Source organism: Solanum dulcamara, chromosome 3 (genome assembly GCF_947179165.1).
Source record: "Solanum dulcamara chromosome 3, daSolDulc1.2, whole genome shotgun sequence".
Lineage (NCBI taxonomy): Eukaryota > Viridiplantae > Streptophyta > Magnoliopsida > Solanales > Solanaceae > Solanum > Solanum dulcamara.
Window position 1 is genome coordinate 80,385,907 of NC_077239.1, and position 21,184 is coordinate 80,407,090.

The window sequence follows — 21,184 nt, forward strand, 5'->3', positions numbered from 1 at the left end:
TGGCAGGTCAATTTGTTCAATAAGTTCCTCATCTCTACAGTGAAAAAGGCAGCAACAAGTTGTGGTTCATGAACAGAGTTGTATATCTCACATGTTAGAGGAACATGACAAAATCCAACCATACATTATAAGCAGAACATGATAGAGAGAGACGATTAAAAATGGACAAAATAATAGTGAAAGGGAGGAAAACAACTTTGAGGGTCAATTTATTCAGAATATGTCTAAAAACAAGTTACCATCAGTACAATTATGAACAAAATAGACTTGCTCAAAACAAAGATTAGAAGACCGCCTACCCCTTTTGTACCACCACTACTACTACTAGGACGACTACTACTAAGACTACCACAACAAGGACCCTTGTTCTTTCCCTTTTTCATGATCTGTTAATAGTCAGAGGATGTCTCTCCTTGTATCTGTTGTTTAATGTCACAAGCGCTGTTATGTTACAGATCATATTAGTCTACATTCTAAACACTTTACAAGTCAGTGAGTGAGGGGAAATATAAGTTTCACCACCCACAACACCATTGTAAAACAAAAACTTACATGCTATTTTTCCTATCTTTATCTAAAGCCTAAAGATGAAACAAGGTAATGCAGGACGAGGCCGATGGAACGTTGTCTAATGATCTACTTTCACCCATTTGTAACGTCCCGGAAGAGGCTTGTCATTCACTGGATCAAAGTTGTACCTGCACAAATGGTTCCAAAACATGGTTATGATTAGACATGAATGCACAATTGGCAGGCGTAATTTGTTCACAACAGAAATAACATGTATACGATGTGTGATATGTAAATTCGTACTTCTCGATGAACTTCCTCTGCTGCTCTGCTTCTGCACGGGCAAAAAACTCATCCATTTCACGATCTGTTGGAATAGTCGCTTGCACAGAGTTTGGTACTCTGCTGTTGGCCTCATTTGGATTAGTACGCCTCGTACTGGAACCAGGGGTCGGAATGCTGTCTGAATCCCTTATCAAACTGCAAGGTGTGCTCTCCCTGGTGGTCCTGTAAGAAAGAGCAAAGAGAACTCTATAGTGCTTTTCAAATGTTCAAAGTTTCAAGATCTTAAATCAATAGTAGTAAGCAGAGTAAGGTAAATTCAAAATCGCCTAGGCTATACATACAGCTCATGGCAGCAAAAAGATTCAGAGATAACTGAATAAAGGCAAATGATTTAGTGGCTGTCAAAAAGCTTTCTTGCCCTTATTGTCTTATCCATCTATATCTTCAATCATAGAGGGACCCCACATTCATTTTCAAAGGCAAATGGCTCAAAACAATCATTGCAACTTTGCATATTTAAAGGGAGAAAGACTAATATGCATGCATCATGCAGTTGCAGACAAAAGAACTTTTTTTCACCATGATAGTCTCAACGATCATAAATTTGTATGGTGTTGGAAAGGCGAATCTAAAGAGGTAGTGCAGCCATCTGTCTTTTTTATTGTTCTTTTTTTAAGTTAGGCTGAATCATCAAGAGAAAAGTTCATCCAATAAGCTTTACTTCACTCACCAAATCAAACACAAAACACATGTTGCAGCAATAGAACAAAATTAGGATGTGGTGTTAGGTATGTATGGTGCCAAAATATGGAAGCTAAAAAAGGCATCGAAAACTCAAAAGTTTGCTAACTATTGAAACCCACCAACTATACAATGATCCTCTTGCATCAATCTATTAGTATAAGAAATATTTCATACAACTATCTTACTTCTACCACATGAAGAGTAAACTATAACAGGGTCCAACAAGATATAGAAGGCATATCTAAGACAAATTCGACAACATTCACTTGTTCAAACAACGATCAGCAATACATTATGGATCAAACAAGGTTAAATTCAATTGGAACCATATGAGCACATCAATGAACCAATTTCAAGAAAACAGCCATAAAGTTCTTATTCCACCATCTAATGGTGATTCAGTAACCAAATGCAACACATCAAACAACCCTCTTAAAAGGTACAAACCAGTATAGCAGGCTTTGCTTGTTAAAGTTTTTCTTTTTTTGGTTGATTGGGTGAAAGGGGGGGACCTTAATAAGGTCCTATACTTTCTCAACAAAAATTAGTACAATTCAGTATCATGAATCTACTTTTCATATATCCACACACCAAAAAAAAGGAACTTTAAACAGAAGGAATGAGGAATAAAAAGCCGTGTGGAAGGTGACTTCTACAAGAAAAGCAGGCACCAAATCCAAGAATAAAGAACCAAACCTTAAACTTGAACCAATATCAAGAACACAAATTTCCATTTGTCTGCATTTTCTTCTTTCAATCAAAATCCACAAGCAAACAATGAATCAATAAACAACACCCTTCTCCTGATTTTATTTTTAAAACAAAAGCATTAAACTAATAGTAATAATATAAAAAGAGGAGCAAGAAGAAAGACTTACAAAATCAGCCAGAGAAATTTTTTTCCAATCTAAAGAAGAAAGATAGAGCCTTCTAATCAAGAAAAATCTGGACTTTTCAAAACCCAAACACCAAAAACCTTACCAGAAATTTGCATTTCTGAACAATCTATAAACAAGATATATTAAGAGAGCTAATCTTTTAATCTACTTTCTTCAATAAATAGTAAAAATTAGTCATGACAAGTAAAAACACAGAACAGAAACAGTAAAAAGGGGGATTTTTTTTCAAGAAACAGTCTAATCTTCACAGAGTAAGATACATGAACATGCAAACTAACAGAAGATTTCTAAAAAATTCTATTTGGCAACCAAAACAGATAATTTTTGGATAAAAGGAAAAACAAAAATAAAATTAAATAAAAGAAAAACCAGAAAAAACCCACCTCTTTCTACCTTCAAATTCCAGCAAGTTTTCTCCAAATGAATCTGCAGGACCACAGCAACTCTTCTCAATCTCCTTCAGATTTTCCATTTCCTCCATTTCCTTAGCACCCAAACACTCCTTTCCCACTTCAGAATTGACACAAACATTAGGGTTAGGGTTTAGCAAATTGGGATTTTTCGAAACACCATTTTTCTGTCTTCTCCCCTCAATAACTGTAAAGGGTTTGACTAGCCTTCTACTCCGAAGCTCTAGGTATGACCCACCATCACCGCCGTTAAGAGCTAAAGCTTTAGCCCTTGTAAGAACACCAAGAGGTGATGCTTTTTTTGACTTCCTTATGTACTTACCCATTTGTCAGAAACTCACAAACAATCAAATCTTGCACTTCTTTTTCTGCTTTCTTCTGCTGTTAAGCTCCTTTCATGGAGGTTCTTGCAGAAGAAAAAAAAAACCAAAACAGGGAAATTCAAGAGAGAGAGAAAGGGTAATCAGTTGTTGGTTAGAGAAAGGGGTATGCAGTTGTTTGTTAGAAATGAGGGAAAAAATTGGGGGAGAGATGAATATATAGTAGTGACCTTTTTAGAACAGGGGAAGAAGGGGGAAAAACAGGGGAGATGGGGACTTTTATGTGTACTTTTTTTTCTCTTTATTATCTCATGACATGTTGAATTTATCACCTTATATTTTTGTATTCAATTTTTTCAATAATATAATTATATTTTTCTACTCTCATTTTTTTTTCTTTTTTATCTGATATTCGATATTTCTATTGAAACTAGATTTAATATAAATCTAGTGAGGCCTTTTCTCTTTTGTCGTGAATCTCTTTTATTTTTAATTTCATCTCTCCTAGTACACTCACATATTCATTGCAACATCTTCATCTCAACAACTTTTATCTTGTAAACGTATTTTTTTTTGATTGACCAATACTCCACTTAATATAACATAATTTGTCAACCATCACTTTATAAAACTTATCTTATAACTAAGAAGAAAAAAATTAAAAAAATTTGAGTCAGCCTTAATGATAGAAAATAAAATTTTAGATCATAGTAATAATAAGAAAACATATATGAATTTTTTCATACTCATAGTCATTTGGTCAAAAAGATTTGAGGTTCAATTTTTAGTTTTAATTTAAAATTAGCGTTTGTTTATTAATTTTGCATTTTATCATCAATTTCAAATTCCATTTTTTAAAAAAGTAAAATTCCTAATTTCAAATTATAATTTGAATTTGAATTTTTTAAAGCATAAATCCTATGTAAGTTTATATTTTTGTAAAAACAATAATATCATTTTAATTTTTATAAAAATAAAAAAATAAAATCATACTCTATACAAATAAATTGTTCATTTGCAATAACTCGTGAGAAGATATGAGTTGTATCCGACATTTAAAGACTCGCAAAACAGTGGAACATTGGATTCCTTTTTTCATTGGCCACGTGGAAATGCATTTTCTATTTTTATTTACTTATTTTTAAAAAATACATTTTTTCATTTCCACACGCAACTCTACGGCGTATCCACGCGCCTCTTCCTTACGTAAGAAGCAATAATATGCATTTCACACACCCCAAAGTTCTTTATATGTTTATTTCACTTCCCCTTCTTCCTATTTATATATGGTAGAAAAAAGGAAGTTAATTAAAATTAATGTTCAAGTAGTATGGTAGCATGAGTTTTTGTCCTTTTGGTTTCATCTTTAAATTACTTATCTTTTTGGATTTTTTGCAAAAAAAAAAAGTTATCCTTTGGGCTCCGGATCGGACTCTCTCTCTCTCTATTTATATATATATATTTGCCAATATTTAGGATTTTTATGTCATTCATCAGTTTGTTTTGATATATTTTTCAATGAATAATGTTCAACTGACCATTCTTTAGCAACACTCTTGTTTGTTTTACTTCATTGAATGCAGCAGTAGATTCAACCACGAATTTGATACAATATACTTAGAGTTAGGGGTGATTTCAAGGGAATATATATATAGGTGTTATTTCCATATGAATTTTAGGATTAAATTCAATATTTCACGTTTGGTTGAAAATATTAATTAAAATCAGTATTATTTTCATATCAAAATTTTGGTATAACTTATTTTGCAAGAGATTGAATCATCATATGCTTAAACAAATGCAAAAAGACAATGTCATTTGTTAATTTGGAATGTTGGAGTAAAAGGAGATCAGCACTATAATTTGTTAATTAAGAGCATTAAGAGCCCGTTTGGATGGACAACTTTATAAGCCCCTTTTAGCTTATTGTGGTGTTTGACTATCAATTTAAAATACTAAATTTAAGCTATAAAGTTTTTAAAGTCGTCCAAAAATGAAAAGTTGGAAATTCTAACTTTTTTTTGGAGGGCTTAAAGCCATTTTCATTGACCATGAAAATAACTTTTATATCCCTTATATTTTATTTTAATTTCCAAAGTATCCTCTCAGCTAAAGCCCTGCATATCTTCATTTTTTTGTTTTGCACTTCTATTATTTGATACTCTAATTAACTTTTCCTAATGTTGCTGAGTTTTTAAGCAGTTTTAGGGAGAGATAGATAGCAAGATGAAGACGGTGAAGGTGAATTTGAAGATGACGAAGTCTGACTTCGTTTAAGAGCTTTCATTTACAAACAAATTACTATAATCTTTGAACAAACTTCAATGAGTGAGAAAAACGTAAAAACTGTGATAACGCAATTTCCTTTTAGCTTTGAAAAATTCAGTCGATTATTTTTTGAATTTTTTAACTAGATAACGGCGGCGGGCAAATGCGATTCCGGCCAAGGCCATGAAAGCAAAAAGTACTAATTCGGCATTTGAAAGGTGGTGGTTCAACGAGAAACCACCGCTGTTGTTGCTGCTGCTTCCGCCGTCGATTGAATCAACTTTATTATGGTGTTAACAACTTTAAGGGTATTTCAGTCATTTTAATAGAAAATAAGTGTTTAACAGCACTTATTTGTCAAACGGGCTCTAAAAGTTGGACTATTGAAACAACAATGTATCATGTATGGGGTAAAAATCGCGCTTGACAAATGGACGAACCAAACTATGACACATGACTGAATCGAAATCAAAGAGGCGTTGGTTCTATTGCCTCGATAGTCAGCCTCGAGTCTAGTGCTAGCCGGCTCCTAATTAGACTCAAGCCCAACACCAGAGTTAACACCAGAGTTCAGACACTTGCTAGTTGCTACTAAATAGTTTTTTTAGAACTAGCATGTAATCACTCCACACTTGGGCATATAATTGACTTTTTGGCCTGTAAAAGAGTCCTCGCATAAGAAGCAAGGGCATGTTACTTCACTTCTCGTTAACCTCTCTTTACAAATTCTATTGTTAGCTAAAATAACATTTTTTTTCCGGTAAACAAATAACAACAATAAATTAATGTAATCCAATAAATTAGACTATTAAAATTTAAAAAGAATTGCATAAAAGTAATCTTCATCTTCCAAAAGAATTTTCCTTTGAACAGTTAATTTATTTGAAAGTTGGTGAAACGACCAAAAATTGTTTCATGATTCCATCTAATTTGAAAGTTGGTGAAACAACCAAAATTTGTTTCATGATTCCAACTAATTAGATATATGTGTTCCTTAACAAATCAACAAGCAGAATGTTTGGCTGTCAACTTCATATTGGTATTCTTTATTGATTGGTGTATAAGATTTACGTAACTTAGCTTCTACTCCCTCACTTTCAATTTAATGATTGATACATAAGAATTATCTAACACACTGTGAGTAGACCGATTATGTTGTATGAATCGGAGTGTTATCCAATTAAAAACTCTTTTATTCAAAAGATGAAAGTTGTGGAGATATTTATGAGGATGTTGAGGCGGAGATGTGAGCATTATACGCTGATGAAGATATTCGAGATAAGGTGTGAGCGACCTCTGTGATGAACAAGCTCACAAGGGAAGCAAGGCTAAGGTGGTTTGGGTATGTGAAAAGGAGAAGTGTAGATGTCTTAGTAAGGAGGTGTGAGAGGTTAACAATGGTGGGCGTTAAGAAAGGTAGAGGCAGACCAAAAAAGTATCGAGTGAAGGTGATTAGATAGGACAGATATAGCTTGAGTTTATTGAGGACATGACCTTAGGTATTAGAATTTGAAGGACGCGAATTAGAATAGAATGCTAGTTGGTAGTTAAACGTTCTCTCGCTTTCCTGCTAAATAGGTTTGGTGATCGTACTTGTATCTATTTCTTATCCGTAGTATTATGACTATTCTCACATGATATATGTTTGTTTGTATTTTGGTTATCGCCTAAAAACATGATCAATATATAAATAAAATATAGCTAATTACCATTATTACTCTAAAATTTAGATTCCAAATATTAAAATCTTAGAACTAAATAGGAAAATCTAATTAATTAGAGGTCAAAAAATTGCCGCGAATATCTTAAAAGGAATATTCCCCATTTCAAAGAATTCCCGCCAACACCAGACAAAAGTTTTTCCCTCCACGCGCCGGCATTCGTGTTCGCGTTGGTTTCACGCACCTACGGTGTCACCTCAGTTTTTCTGAACACGCTCCAATAATGGGAGAATCTCGTGCTTTGTGCCTTTCCTAAATATTAGTGAAATTCTTTTTGGATCCCTATATATTTCGCACTACCAATTTTACATACCCTACATTTTCAAATTACTACTTTCACTCCCTCTTTATTGTTTTTTGGTAGTGGTAAAAAAAAAATTACCCATCGTTCTACTTTGGAAACATTGATATTCTTATCGTTAGCAAATCATCTTGTGTTTGCCTTGATTTTAGTGGAGTTACAGTGTTGGTTGAAAAGTTTTGAACTTGATTCGAATCTTAACTTGATGCATTTCACATGTCCAATATATTTCAAATATATCTGAATTTATCACTATTTCAATCTTATATCAACGTTTTATAATAGTCACTTATTAATTAGAAGCAAGCATGGCGATGATAAACCGCTATTAGCGACTAGCGCCCTGTCTAATATTTTTTTTTAAAATCACGGTATTGTGATATGAAATCACCATGTCTTGATTTAGATAGGGTTCAAAGTTCTCGAGTCCATGATGGAGCTCCAATAAAATAAAGAACAAATACAAAACAATATATAATTAGCAAGAGGGGTAAATTAAGATATACTTAATAGTTGGTAGAATAGATGGGTAACTTTGACCTTTGTCATATTCTCCCATCAACAACAATATATTCGTATATTTTCTGAGGTTTGTGAGGATGAATATATGCAGACTTTAATTCTATCTTCGTAGATAGAGAGATGATATTCAATATATCATCAGCTCAAGAAAACAAGTTGAAAGATAAACTTTGCCATATTTTCCCTCCTCCTCACTAAACTAAATTTCACATGATGTGGGTGGGGGGTGGGGTATTTTTCTACTTGTACACAATATAAAAAGTGGGTGGCACTAAACACAAAGCATGAGTGATTGATTACTAGATTAATTATGATAACATCTTAGGAAGTCACAAGTAATGAAGGCCGTACTAAAAAAGTGACCCACCACTCGTGTGATAAAGCAAATAGGTTTTGGTAATATTTAGGTAATTAGGACAATCACACTATTCTCAAAGCCTCCACACACTTGCTGCCTTGCTACTTTATTCATCTCATTAATAATTTCACTAATTTCAAGGATTAGCTTTTTGTCTCCCTTCCTTTTTTTTTCTTTTTTTCTTGCCCTTTTACTACTATTAGTGATTAGTAGTAACCTTAATCCTAATGATTAGGCCAACCCCTTTTAATTTCAATGGTTGAGTATGACATCATTTCATTTGGCTCTCCACTTAACCATATAAGGGAAGAACACAATGCAAGTTTTAGGTTGCTAGATAGATCACACTGGAGATCCATATAGCCGATCACAACTTATTTGGGACGGAAGCACAGTAGCAGTATTCATCAGAATCACATCTTCTCTTTCAAAAGATTGCATGAAGCATAACTCTCTTTTCAATTATTATTATTATTATTATTATATGAATACATGTTCAAAGGTCCAACCAAACAGTAACTTTAATACTCGATACAAAGCTGTACAGTATGATACAACAAAAACCATAGGCAAAAGAGTAGAACTGGAAAAACGATTCACATATGTGTTGTTAGGGCCTTCGAATATGATCGAGATAATGACCACAAAGAGTAACCACAATTGTCAAAGTAACATTTACCTAATCTGTGTCTGCAGATTCTCTCCCTCCTTGATCAGCTCCAGTACCATTTGAGGATATGTTCCCCACCTGATCATCTCTTAGATCGTCTGGAGGTGAGTTAGTCTCTGAGGAATCTTCTTCCAGGGAATGTAGCTCAAGGGACCTTGTCTCTCCGTATTCAAATTCACTGGAGCCATCCTCATCAAATCGTTCAGGTGGAAGCCTCAGTACCACATTTCTCACTTGAAGTGGCTGTATTAACTCAAATTGGTGTTCTGGTGTGTGTTGCTGATTAAATCTGCCCGGGAGCTTTGAGGAGCTTTTATAACACCCTTCACAAAGGTCAAAGCCTATTTTCTCCTTGCAGTCTTTGCATTTGTATCGTTCCCCAACAATAGGACACATCTGCAGATTTCAAAGTCAGGTATATCTAGTTAGCAAAACGTAACTTCACTTGTTATTAGACTCCCTACATAAAAGTACTGTAAAAAAGGGACACATCAGGGGGCTACACTTGTAATTCCTATAGTACTGTACTGTGTAGTTTTCAAATGGAAACTTCCAACTCAAACCATATAATTGAAACTTTGATTTTCTACTCTCGAAGAAACTAATATCAAGATGCTTAAATGTAGGCTAGTCATCATTTCAATATTGCTGCACTCACACAAATCTTCTCGAAAAATTAGAAAGTTCACATCTTTAACTAGATACCTTCTTGGTTTTTAGTTATTTCTTATTATTAATTTTAGACAAGTTCAGATTTCAATCTAAGAAGAATTGATTTCAGGCCACCGACAGCATATGTTATGACACATCATCTTCATAAAAAGGGCTCCACAAATAGCATGTTATACAGAGCAAGAAACTTCATATTCTCATTTTATTTTTGACACTCCTTCACAGTCCTATCTCTCCAACACTGTCAAATAATACCCAGAACCAAATCATTCGCACCCAAGGGTGTGGCCTAGTGGTCAACAAAGTGAGTTGAGAATCATATGAGGTCTCAGGTTCAAATCTCAACCGAGACAAAAACAACAGGTGATTTCTTCCCATTTGTCCTAGCCTTGATGGACAGAGTAGAGTTACCTAGTACCTATTGTTGGTAGGTGGTGACAGGCATCCAATGAAATTAGTTGAGGTGCGCGAAAGCTGACCCGAATACCACAATTATTCAAAAAAAAAAAAAAAAAGCCATTTGCTTTTAGGCAAATAATCTCATTTGTTTTGATTGAATGAAAAGATGAAGAGCAAAACAAGATTAAAAGTGGGGAGTATGAAGACTTCCTTTTGGAAGGACTATTGGACTGGGCAACAAACTTTCCCAGATATATACATCTTATGTTTATTCAACACCAGAAGGCAACAGTGGCTGAAGATGGTCTGAACAAGAATGGAATCCGACTTTTAGGCGATTCCTAAATGATTGGGAAATGGGGAGGATAACTGAGTTTTACAGTACCATAAATGAGCACGGGAAATGGGGATGTTATGGTATGGCAGGGAAAGAATCAAGGAACTTTTAAGGTGAGAGGCTTACAAGATTTTGAGAAAAGCTAATAATCAAGTGGGCTGTTGGCCATGGAAAATTATCTGGAGAGTGAAGATCCCATTGAAAGTTGCTTGCTTATCTTGGCTTGTGGCCAAAGAAGCAGTATTGACACAGGAAAAGTTGAGAGGCATTTAAATTATGCTCCAGATGTTATTTATGTGGGGAAAGGTAGAGACAGCCAACCATCTCTTTTTTACACTGCAAATGCACAGATCATATATGGAAAATATTCATTGACCTGAGAGGAATCAGGTGGGTGATGCCAAGAAACCCAATCGAGGCACTAGCCAGTAGGGCAGAGAAGGGTCTTTTTCCAAACAAAAGGAGAGATGGAGGGTTGTATGGAGAGAAAAATCAGAGGTGTTTTGAGGATAAGCTGTGCAACATTCAGAAGCTGAAGATATTTAAACATAAATGTTTAGCTCTTTACTATATTTGGTGTAAAAAGAAATTTTATAGTACAAACTGAAGATATCTTTGATGTTCTAGATAATATGTAAGAAGAAACAAAGGAAGTTTCCTCTATTTTATTGTCTGATTTGGGGGACTATACAGTTGGTATAGTATACTTATTAATATACAGAATGTTACCATTATCAAAAAAATAATATTCTAACGCAGTTTAAATGCTGAAAATAATCATTACTACTGTAGAAAACTGATGCCTCTTGTGAAACAACCAATCAGTAACTACAAGAAACAATGTGCTCTAGTATATTGGCCTCTCAATTTTATAGTATTGGAAACAAGTTCAAGGAAGACAAGAGAAAACCATTATCAACTTTACAGTTAAGCTGCCAAATCAACTAAATATTCTGAAACGATCCATCAGCCTCTTGTAGGCTCTCCTGACTTGTTCCTGTACAGAGATAGAAGTACAAACGAGTAGGACAACTGGAGACAAATGAAAAGAGCAATGAATCTTACCCCACAATAATCACAACCGACTCCAAAATGAATCTGTGGTCCTCCACCCGTTAACCATGCTGAAAGATCAAATTTAGGTAGTGATTTGCAGCCAGCAGCTTCATCCTGATTTCCTGTCATACCAGATAGGATCTTTTGATAAAAAGCCAATGAAAGTCGAATCAAGGCAATATCACGAAAGGTTCTACTCCCCAAGGATACTGCCAAATGCCTCATTTCACTGCTTTAGTATCCAGTGCTTCTTAAATTGGTTTACAAACTAAGTGTGATCTAATATATCTCCCCCCTCCCCCCCCACAAAAAATAAAAGATAAGTATTTATCAACTATTAACTGTTGAGAGCAGGAGGTTCTAGAACCGGCGGTGCATGTACCAAGTACGACCAACAAGAGAACGATTTCTCTCCACCAAACTCCATCATGGAATTCCTTTGCTACACTAATAACGATAAAATTTTTAATGAGGTGAGTCACCATTATAACATAAAGGGCAGCCCAGTGCACCAAGCATTTTGCGTTAGCAGGGTCTGGGGAAGGGCCGCACCCCTGCACACAATATTCTCAAAACTTCTTTTCAAACTTCCGCCTTTATCCGCTCTAACCCCCTACTCTTGCTTTCCCATAAATCAGACCTACAACAGAAAATGCCGAATGCATCGGACATGCTCTCAAGTTAAATGATTGCTTATGAAATTATCCAAGGGAAATCTCGTGTTTATATAACTTGTAATTCCTACATTCTAATCTCTTAAGTTGGCTGGAATGAACGAAAAAGGAACACTTGGGGGAACAATTAAAAGCTCGTTAGTAGTGAAATTGAAGCTTAATGGTCAAGCATTCCCAAGTGTGCTTCATCTCTGTTTTTAAAATAAGAAAATGATCACAGGAGAATAAAAACCGAACTGGTAAATGCCTCAAGGTGGCCATCCTGAAAGATCTGGAACGAACTGAATCAAAACTGAACTCGTAAATAATGCCGAGTTACAAAAATGCACAAGAGATTGCATGCAGCCTATAAATTGTGAATGACCATTGAAACTTAAGATGGATTGTATGTGGATTATGTATTTACATAAAAGATGAGCATAAAATTGTGCATGTGTTAAATCCATATCATATGGAATATTTAAGATAAAGTGGCGTAGAGACACTGTTAGTATGGTTCATATATGGAGAAAGAAGTTTCAACATACGTGTTGATGGAATCTGACGATCAGATCTTTCCACTGATGCTCTTTTCCTTTCTGCATACAACTCGGAAAATTGCTCTTCCAGGTAATGCTGAAGAACCAAACAAATGTTGGGGTATCCATTTGGATGCTCCAGTTGGCAAACTGGACATCTACATAGCTTGTCGCTAGGATTGATCACACAATTTTCACAATAAACTACAGAAGGAAAACAAGCATTGTAAGAAATGGAAAATGGAAACTTAAAGCAATCAACATAATAGTTGGAGGAATTTGAACTGACCATGGCCACAATTAAGAACTACAGGTTTGCATAACAACAGCTTGCAGATACCACAAAGCAAATCTGTAATAACCACCTGCTTTTCGCTTGCACTGGTATGTTCATCAGCAAAGTTAAGATTCTTTGACATTGCGTCCTTATTGGTTTCAGAACTCGATGTTGCAGGAACAACTGTATCTAAGGAAACAACTATGGAGGAATGCTCTCCTTCTCCGACTGAACCACATTTATGTGAAGAGACAGAATGAGGTGAAGCAGTGTTTGGAACAAGATCTGTCTTGCAACGGGATTCTGATAAATCATCATCAAACTCGGGTGAACAATATCCTACTTCCTTCTCCTCCTCTGGAATAAGGAAAAAGAAAGACATTAGTAAACTTTAGAGTTAGCATCTTAAACACTTCCCAGGGATAAGAAAAGATCGAAAGATAATCATACTGCCTCCAAAAGCACGATTCCTAGTACAAAAGTCAAGCATCAAGCTCTCAGGTTGATTGTGGACGACTGGACGTCTACTCATTGACTTTTTAGGAAAAAAACGAGTATATACAGAATCTACATAAGGAAATACAGAAAAGAGATGTTTGATACACAAGTAACTTTGACATATCAAATGGGAGAGAGGGAGCTCTGCCATATGTAGAAAAAATGAAAAATCTGTATAGGATTATTTTCATCCACAAAAGTGGCCAACAATGCATAAATCATGGACTTGGTAGTAAATGTATGCTGCTTCTACCATATACAACAACAAACCCAGTAAAATCCCATGGTGGGATTTGGGGAGGGTATTCTGTACGTAGACCTTATCCCTAACTTGTGATGGTAGGGAGGTTGACTTGTTTCCGATAGATGCTCAGCTCAAGGAGAGATGAAAAGGCAGTAATAATAGATAGTTAAAACAAGATAATAACATAAACGAAACGATGAAAACAATCAAATAGTACTAAAGATCTAAGACTAGGCAACTTAAAAAATAATACTAACACTCCTAATACGGAAAAGAAATATGTTCGGCAACCTACTAACTCTCTGGTCTACATTAATACACGACTTCTACACCCTCCTATCAAGACTCATATCCTGCCTAATCACCTCTCTCTACTACTTCTTTAGTCTACCTCTACCTCTCCTTAGACCCACCATGGCCAACCTCGCACACCTCCTCACTGGGACATCTATGCATCTCCTCTTCACATGCCCGAACCATCTCAACCTCCCTACACGCATCTTTTCCACCACAGAGTTCACTCCCACCTTGTCCCGAATATTTTCATTCATAATCTTGTAAGTATATTCACAAACCCATCTCAACATACTCATTTCTGCTACTTTCATCTTTAATACATGGGCGTTCTTGACTAGCCAACACTCTGACATAGTCGGTCTAACCGCCCACACTATGGAACTTACTTTCAGTCTTGGAAGCACATTCTTATAACACAAAATACCGGAACCGAGCTTCCATTTTATCCATCCAGCTCCAAAATGATGTGTGACATCATCGTCAATCTCTCCATTGCCTTGAATTACTACCCTAAGTACTTAAAATTTCCTCTCTGGGGGGCTTCTACCATATACAATGTTAACAATTATATCAAATGTACTGAAATTCTGACTCTATCCCCTCATGTAAACAAAGCTCAAAACTTTCAAAAATCATAAAATAGCAAATGTATTAATTTTGGGAGTTCAACAAAAGCCAAAGATGATTAACTCATAACCATTGGGAAATTCATTAAACAAACAAGAAGTCAATTTACTGTGATTAATTTTTTCATTAATATATCACGCATCGCACAGGTTAGACACTAGTGTAAATAAAGCTCAAAACTTTCAAATATCATAAAACAGTAAATGTATTGATTTTGTAAGTTCAACAAAAACCAAAAATGATTAACTCATAATTGGGATTCAGCAGAGACTCACCTGCTACTTGTTTTACCCTTCTTGCACTGGCTAAAGGGTACAACTTTACAAGCAAAGAGTGCATCAATCTACAAAGACTAGGAAAATGATGATACGGGTGTCGACAAATGGGACAGTGTGATTCCCTCCAAATATTCATAGCTTTGAATATACACCAGAAACAAGCAATGTGACCACACCCTGCAACCAAGAAATTAGAACAAGAAAATCAATCTCACAATGTAAATTCCATTGAAATCAAAGTTATAAATAATTCATCATACACTTACCTAGCACAACTGGTTTATACAAAATTTCCCTACAAACAAACAAACCAAAATCAATACACAAAAGAAATCAATTTACATATATATACAAGACAATTCAAGAAATCATTCCAAAGTGAAAAAAAAAATGAATTCTTGATGGAATTACAGGCAAACACAGCACTGAAATTCATCTGGGATTTCCTCAATTTGAATATCTTCAAGATTTTCTTCGCCATTTTCCATCTTGAAGCTTCAAATTTTGTGAGCAAAAGAAGATCGAGTTTTATTGAATATGTTCGTCAGCTTTGATTGAAAGGGCTTTCTGGAATGTGAAATGAGAGGGGTTTTGACATACAGAGGCTGTATTTGCCCATAATAGTGGTCTCAATAAAATGGGCTTTTGGCCAAAAAAGAAGTTGGGCTCTTGATCCATGAGAAATGGACCTTGAGGGGTAATGGGCTTTTGCCTCTTTGACTTCTTAGAGATAATGGTCATAATACACTTGAAGTATCACGTTTTTGTGAGTTTCTTACCTGAATTATCAGGTGTTTATGTTTCATGAACTATCATGTGTGATTTTTGGTCCTTGCAGTTGAAGAATAACCATTTTCACGGAGTTTCAAATTTGAAGGGTGAAACTTCATAATATTATAAGGAGTTTCACTTATAAAATTTGAAATTTCATAATAATAACTATTTTTCATTTACAATGCCGAAAAGTGATCAATAAATGCTAATTTAAAATGAATCAAGAGGGTTTTGACATACAAGGTTGTACTGGCCCTTAAAATGAAATAGGCTTTTGGGCCAAAAAAGAAGTTAGCCTTGGATGTGATCCCTGTGAATAGCGCAAATTATTAATAGAGTTAGTTCGAGATAATAACTTTAGAAAATTACTGCACTTGATCAAAAATATTTGTGGTAAGAAAAATTCATGATTGATATATATAGAGAGAGAATTGTTCAATGAAATTATAGCTAACACATTAAGAATTTATTTCGACGATTAGAAAAATCATTATCCTATGCCTCTTAATATATTGAAAGAAAGTTGTTTCATTTACCCAATAACTTTATTACTCATGTTTTTTATTCTTTGTTAGTCTAATATAAAAATCCAAACAGTTATACCTTGGAAAGTTGATTAAATTAATATTCCTAGTAATAAGAAAGTTTACTTGAAATAATTCTCTAGATCGATTCAAAACTTTAAAATTGAATTATAGTTGCCATGATCATTTCTTAAAAGTCTCATTTTAATATTATGATTTATGACTAAAGTACAGTATAACATAACTAACATCTTTTAGATGTAATATGTAGGTAAACTTCATTGAAGAGCTTTTTAAAATTATACTTCATTCCTTTTGCCATATTGTTGCAAACTTGCAATTTAATATCTTCCATTAATAACATTTAAAAACCTACAAAATGAGTAATTTAATATTTCGTCCACCTTCAGAAATAGATTTGGCTATTTATCTTCCTGTTATACTTAAAATTAAATATCATCACAGCTCAATAAATTCAGACTGCAGAAATAGTTAATTACCAGTAATTAACACTTCATTAAATAGACTGATGTATGCCCGCTCAGCAGCTCCTTGATTGTTAGTTAAATTTTACTTTTGGGATAGAGTGACAATTTAAGGGAACCAATGTTGAAATTTTATGTAGATGCAAATTGCAAATATTAAACTAAATTCTTTTCATCATGCTAAATTTTTTGATTGGTTGAATTGCTCGATATATATATGTTGGTAGAAGATATCAAAATACTCAATGAATTAATCAAGACATACACACAAAAATCAACGAAAACTATTTTATTTTTCAACGAAAATAATTCCACGGATTCAGTCAGAAATCTCATGAGAAGTGTGTTTCTAGTAGTGAAATTTCATGTAGATTAAACATGTATACTAGATGAATTATTTCCATCAGTCTAAAACCTTAGTGATAGGTCAGTAGCTCGATATACATATGTAAGTAGAAGATTGCAAACGCTAGATACATAGACTATTTAAGATACACGTAAGTTGATTCGAATATACTACAAAATGCAAAGTAACAATACTTAGAAGGTCATTTGATATATGTGATAAGGATACTAATTTTAGGACAAAATTTGAGAGTTAATTTTTATCCCATATTTGATTTGAGGTGCTAACTAATCACAAGAATTTTTTATTTCTACTATAATAATGGAATTACTATCCCATGTAATAGATGAGATAAAATACATCAATCGAAAATTACAACCTTACTTATTCTATTCTGCGTATCAAACGATTTTTTTCATTAGTCTAAATCTTGATCGCAATTTTTTTCATTTGTCTAAACCTTGATGGCAATTACTCAATCCATGTGGTACTAATATAAAGAGACAATAACCACCTAATAGATTAGTCGAAACATGTACAAACTGATAAGAACAATACTATTAGTACTATTTATTTATTGTAAAAAAAAAAAGGTATAAAAAGAGTGATAGGAACAAAAGTCATGCTTCATAAATCCCATATATTTTTTTTTCAAACAAGTAGCTATCTACTTTGTCAAAAGGAGAAAAAGAAAGCACAAACTGTTGGGAGGAAGTAGATTAATTTCACCATTAATGGTACTGAGCCCAACCCCCAAGGTACCATCACTATATACTCCCTCAGTTTTTATTTATTTATTAAATATTTTTTAATTTAATTTTCTTTTTTATTAGTTAATTTTGACAAATCAAAACAGAATAATTTTTTTTCTTTCTATTATACCCTTAATTTATTAATATTGAGTTAATGTCTTTGAAAATTATAGTGAGTAAATATGTATAGAACTCTATCAATTAATAAAGGTAAAATGATAAACTCACTATAGCAATTATTATTTTCTTAATAAGTGTGTTAAGCCAAAATTTAACAATTAACAAAGGAATAGAGGGAGTAGGAGATACTTTAGTTTAATTTTAATAATTAGTTCAGAAGTCAACTAATTTAAAAAGACGCGGTTCGTCGGTTATCCCTCTTTGAAATAGTTATATAGTATTTCAATTGTTTATATTTACTTGTCCACTATATTAATAATAGATGTTCAATAATACTTGTTCAATTTATGAAATCAAGAGCTAATTTACACTTAGTTCCTAATTATCATTAATTAGTAGTCATTTTCCTATTACATTTTTCAAGACGTTGTATTTATTATATTCAAAAGATGATATCGTAAAATTATCCTTCTATTTATAGTTTCTTAAAAATTGTGCAAAGTCAATAATGGACAAATAAAGATGGACCGAGGGAATAAATGATCGTCTTTTTATTTTCGGGATAAAGCGTGATACCTCTCGAATTATAATAACTAATTATTTCGTCATAATTCAGAGGGGTTTATGGCCTAGGCCACTCTTCATTTTCCTTGAAAACTTATGGATCTTAGTCTAAAAGATCTTTTTAAAGCAAATTAAAAATCTTTATGATATACAATTTTGTAGATATTAGCAGATGATTTGATATTTCGTTAGTCCCAAAAGCTATATTTTGCACAATATTTTAAATATTAATAAAATGTGGCTGAAAAAAGGACATTTGGGCTATCTGATATTTGGGATAAGATCTTAAGTTCTCTGCACTGTTAATGTATAATATTTGAGCTTTAACTTATACGTGCACGACGCAGTATAAGAACTAGCCATGCATAAAAAGTATATGTCCTCTTCGTCCCAAATTTGGTTTTCAGTATGCTTTTTCGAAAGTCAATTTGAGTAATAGCAAAATTGGATTAGTTCAACGCAATATTATATGATTAAAATTTAGATAGTCGAACATTATGTGATAGGTATACTACAAGTGGCAACTTTTATCAAGTTAATTTGCTAAAAAGTTGTATTTTACGATATTGATCAAAGTTCACGTCGAGAGTGGCATTGGCAACAAATTGAGCACTCCCTGATCTGTTCAAATTTACTTTTTCACTATTTATAAAATAGATTTTTATTTTTACTTATAATTTTTCAAGACCTAATACTAAACATCAATTAACAGGAATAAAGTGGTAAAATAGCTAAGTCAATCATTATTTACTTAATAGGTACATGTGTCAAATCCAAATATAAGAAGTAAGAGTGAACAGAGCAAGTACACACCCTAAAAGTCAAAATTCACAGAACCAAATTAAAAGCTGCAGTAATGAAAACATTGCTTGTGTAGTTGTGTTTGTGACTTTGTAAGTGTGTGCGGGGGAGAGGGGCAGTTGCAAGAATTAAATCCTCTGGCCAATTGGAGCAACAAGCATTTACTCAATTAGAAGGTGACAGTTGAGTTCACTTCTAAGTTCTAATTATTAAGTGGACCTACCATGTGATTTTCTTGCACTATATAATAGCCTCATATTGTAAACATTCTTGCATGTCCTGGATTTTTATTGTAGTGTTCTCTTTTCTTTAAATACTAGTTTAAGAATTGGAATCATCTACATATATCATGGGTTGTTTATTATCTGGTCGTAGTGTTGGGGCTTTTATGCTCTTGCTTGTGTTAGTTGTTGAAAATTATGTGGTGTTTGGTGATGATGTTAAGAAGGGAGTTGAAGATGATGAGAAGTTTTTATTTAAGCATCGTCGTTTTGGTGATCGTATTGGTGGGGGTTTAGGACATGGGATTTATAGTAAAGGGTTTACACATGGTGGAGGTCTTGGCCTTGGCGGAGGAGGTGGTGGTGGTCTAGGTGGAGGTGCGGGTGGTGGCTTAGGTGGTGGGGGTGGTCTTGGCGGAGGAGCTGGTGGTGGTCTTGGTGGAGGTGCGGGTGGTGGCTTAGGTGGTGGGGGTGTTGGTGGTGGCTTAGGAGGTGGTCTTGGAGGTGGTGGTGGCATTGGAGGAGGTGCTGGTGGTGGAGCAGGTGGAGGTATTGGAGGAGGAGCCGGAGGAGGTGGTGGAATTGGCGGAGGTGTTGGGGGTGGAGCTGGTGGAGGTATTGGAGGAGGTGCTGGTGGTGGAGCTGGTGGAGGCATTGGAGGAGGAGCCGGAGGAGGTGGTGGAATTGGAGGAGGAGCCGGAGGAGGTGGTGGAATTGGAGGAGGTGCTGGTGGTGGAGCTGGTGGAGGCATTGGAGGAGGTGCTGGGGGTGGAGCTGGTGGAGGAATTGGAGGAGGAGCTGGAGGTGGTGGAGGTGTTGGGGGTGGAGCTGGTGGTGGCATTGGAGGAGGTGCTGGTGGTGGAGCTGGTGGAGGCATTGGAGGAGGAGTCGGAGGTGGTGGTGGAGCAGGTGGCGGTGTAGGAGGTGGTCTTGGTGCAGGTGGAGGTGCTGGAGGTGGTGTTGGTGGTGGCGGAGGCTTTGGTGGAGGAGGAGGTGGTGGCATTGGTGGTGGTGGAGGTGCAGGAGGAGGTTTTGGAGCAGGTGGAGGATTTGGCGCCGGTGCTGGTGCTGGTATTGGAGGTGGAAGTGGTGGCGGCGGCGGCTTTGGTGGTGGTCTTCATTGATCAACAAAGTTTCAATCTTCTTGCATGCAATAATTAAGCAAGGGGTAGTAATGTTCTCCTATATGCTCTTGGAAGTGCCCTACGTGCTCTTATATCAAGTTTTAACTACCTTTTATTAGTTGTTATTCTTTTGTGAAACTTGTTGAAATTTGATATTCCTAGTAATTAAACAAGTCCATATCTATCATACTTATAGTGTTTTTGTTGTTGTTGTTGAGTTAAAGCAAAAGCTTTTGTCCATCTTGCTTGAAAATAGCTAATGGACTATATAGTTGTAATGCCCGATCTTGTCATCATTAATAAATTAAATATAGTTCTAATTCCAACTTTGTGCATTGCTCAATTACTTTATTAGTTTATCAATCTCTCATCAATATAAATATCGAGTAACTCTTTGCTCAATCACCAAAACTTAAGTTGACGGAAAAGAATCACTTATAAATTCTATTTTTAACTTTAACCTGTTTTTCTCTTCGCTAAAATTTAAAGTTTGATTTCGTAAATGTAACATATATTATCGTAATATTTTACACTGTCATCTTAAATTCACTTTATAATAATAGGTAAATTTTTATAGCAAACTTGATA

The 21,184-nt window shown here is 34.8% G+C and overlaps 3 protein-coding genes across 3 annotated transcripts; 1 reads left to right on the forward strand and 2 right to left on the reverse strand.

Moving 5' to 3' along the window:
* Positions 1 to 177: 177 nt before the first annotated feature.
* LOC129883254 (cyclin-dependent kinase inhibitor 4) lies at positions 178 to 3,405 on the reverse strand. The gene is made up of 3 exons (XM_055957878.1): positions 2,822 to 3,405; positions 814 to 1,017; positions 178 to 698 (listed from the first exon to the last, which is right to left on the reverse strand). Exons 1-3 carry the CDS (start codon positions 3,172 to 3,174, stop codon positions 629 to 631), a joined length of 627 nt encoding a protein of 208 aa, XP_055813853.1. The 5' UTR covers positions 3,175 to 3,405; the 3' UTR covers positions 178 to 628.
* A 5,428-nt stretch (positions 3,406 to 8,833) lies between these two features.
* LOC129883256 (E3 ubiquitin-protein ligase PRT1) lies at positions 8,834 to 15,475 on the reverse strand. The gene is made up of 7 exons (XM_055957879.1): positions 15,297 to 15,475; positions 15,152 to 15,180; positions 14,883 to 15,062; positions 12,954 to 13,298; positions 12,674 to 12,868; positions 11,482 to 11,594; positions 8,834 to 9,404 (listed from the first exon to the last, which is right to left on the reverse strand). The coding sequence occupies exons 1-7, from the start codon at positions 15,371 to 15,373 to the stop codon at positions 9,018 to 9,020; spliced, it is 1,326 nt and encodes a 441-aa protein (XP_055813854.1). The 5' UTR covers positions 15,374 to 15,475; the 3' UTR covers positions 8,834 to 9,017.
* A 4,061-nt stretch (positions 15,476 to 19,536) lies between these two features.
* LOC129881911 (glycine-rich cell wall structural protein-like) lies at positions 19,537 to 20,922 on the forward strand. Its single transcript, XM_055956026.1, has one exon. It carries the CDS (start codon positions 19,601 to 19,603, stop codon positions 20,594 to 20,596), a length of 996 nt encoding a protein of 331 aa, XP_055812001.1. The 5' UTR covers positions 19,537 to 19,600; the 3' UTR covers positions 20,597 to 20,922.
* Positions 20,923 to 21,184: the final 262 nt, after the last annotated feature.

Coding starts and splice junctions, on each gene's coding strand:
- LOC129883254 (XM_055957878.1), bottom strand. CDS start 3,174: ATGGGTAAGTACATAAGGAAGTCAAAAAAAGCATCACCTCTTGGTGTT. Junction 1,018..2,821: donor GAATTTGAAGGTAGAAAGAG/GTGGGTTTTTTC, acceptor TCTTTCTTACAG/GACCACCAGGGAGAGCACAC. Junction 699..813: donor CAGAGGAAGTTCATCGAGAA/GTACGAATTTAC, acceptor CCATTTGTGCAG/GTACAACTTTGATCCAGTGA.
- LOC129883256 (XM_055957879.1), bottom strand. CDS start 15,373: ATGGAAAATGGCGAAGAAAATCTTGAAGATATTCAAATTGAGGAAATC. Junction 15,063..15,151: donor GTATAAACCAGTTGTGCTAG/GTAAGTGTATGA, acceptor TCTTGGTTGCAG/GGTGTGGTCACATTGCTTGT. Junction 12,869..12,953: donor AGTTCTTAATTGTGGCCATG/GTCAGTTCAAAT, acceptor TTCCTTCTGTAG/TTTATTGTGAAAATTGTGTG.
- LOC129881911 (XM_055956026.1), top strand. CDS start 19,601: ATGGGTTGTTTATTATCTGGTCGTAGTGTTGGGGCTTTTATGCTCTTG.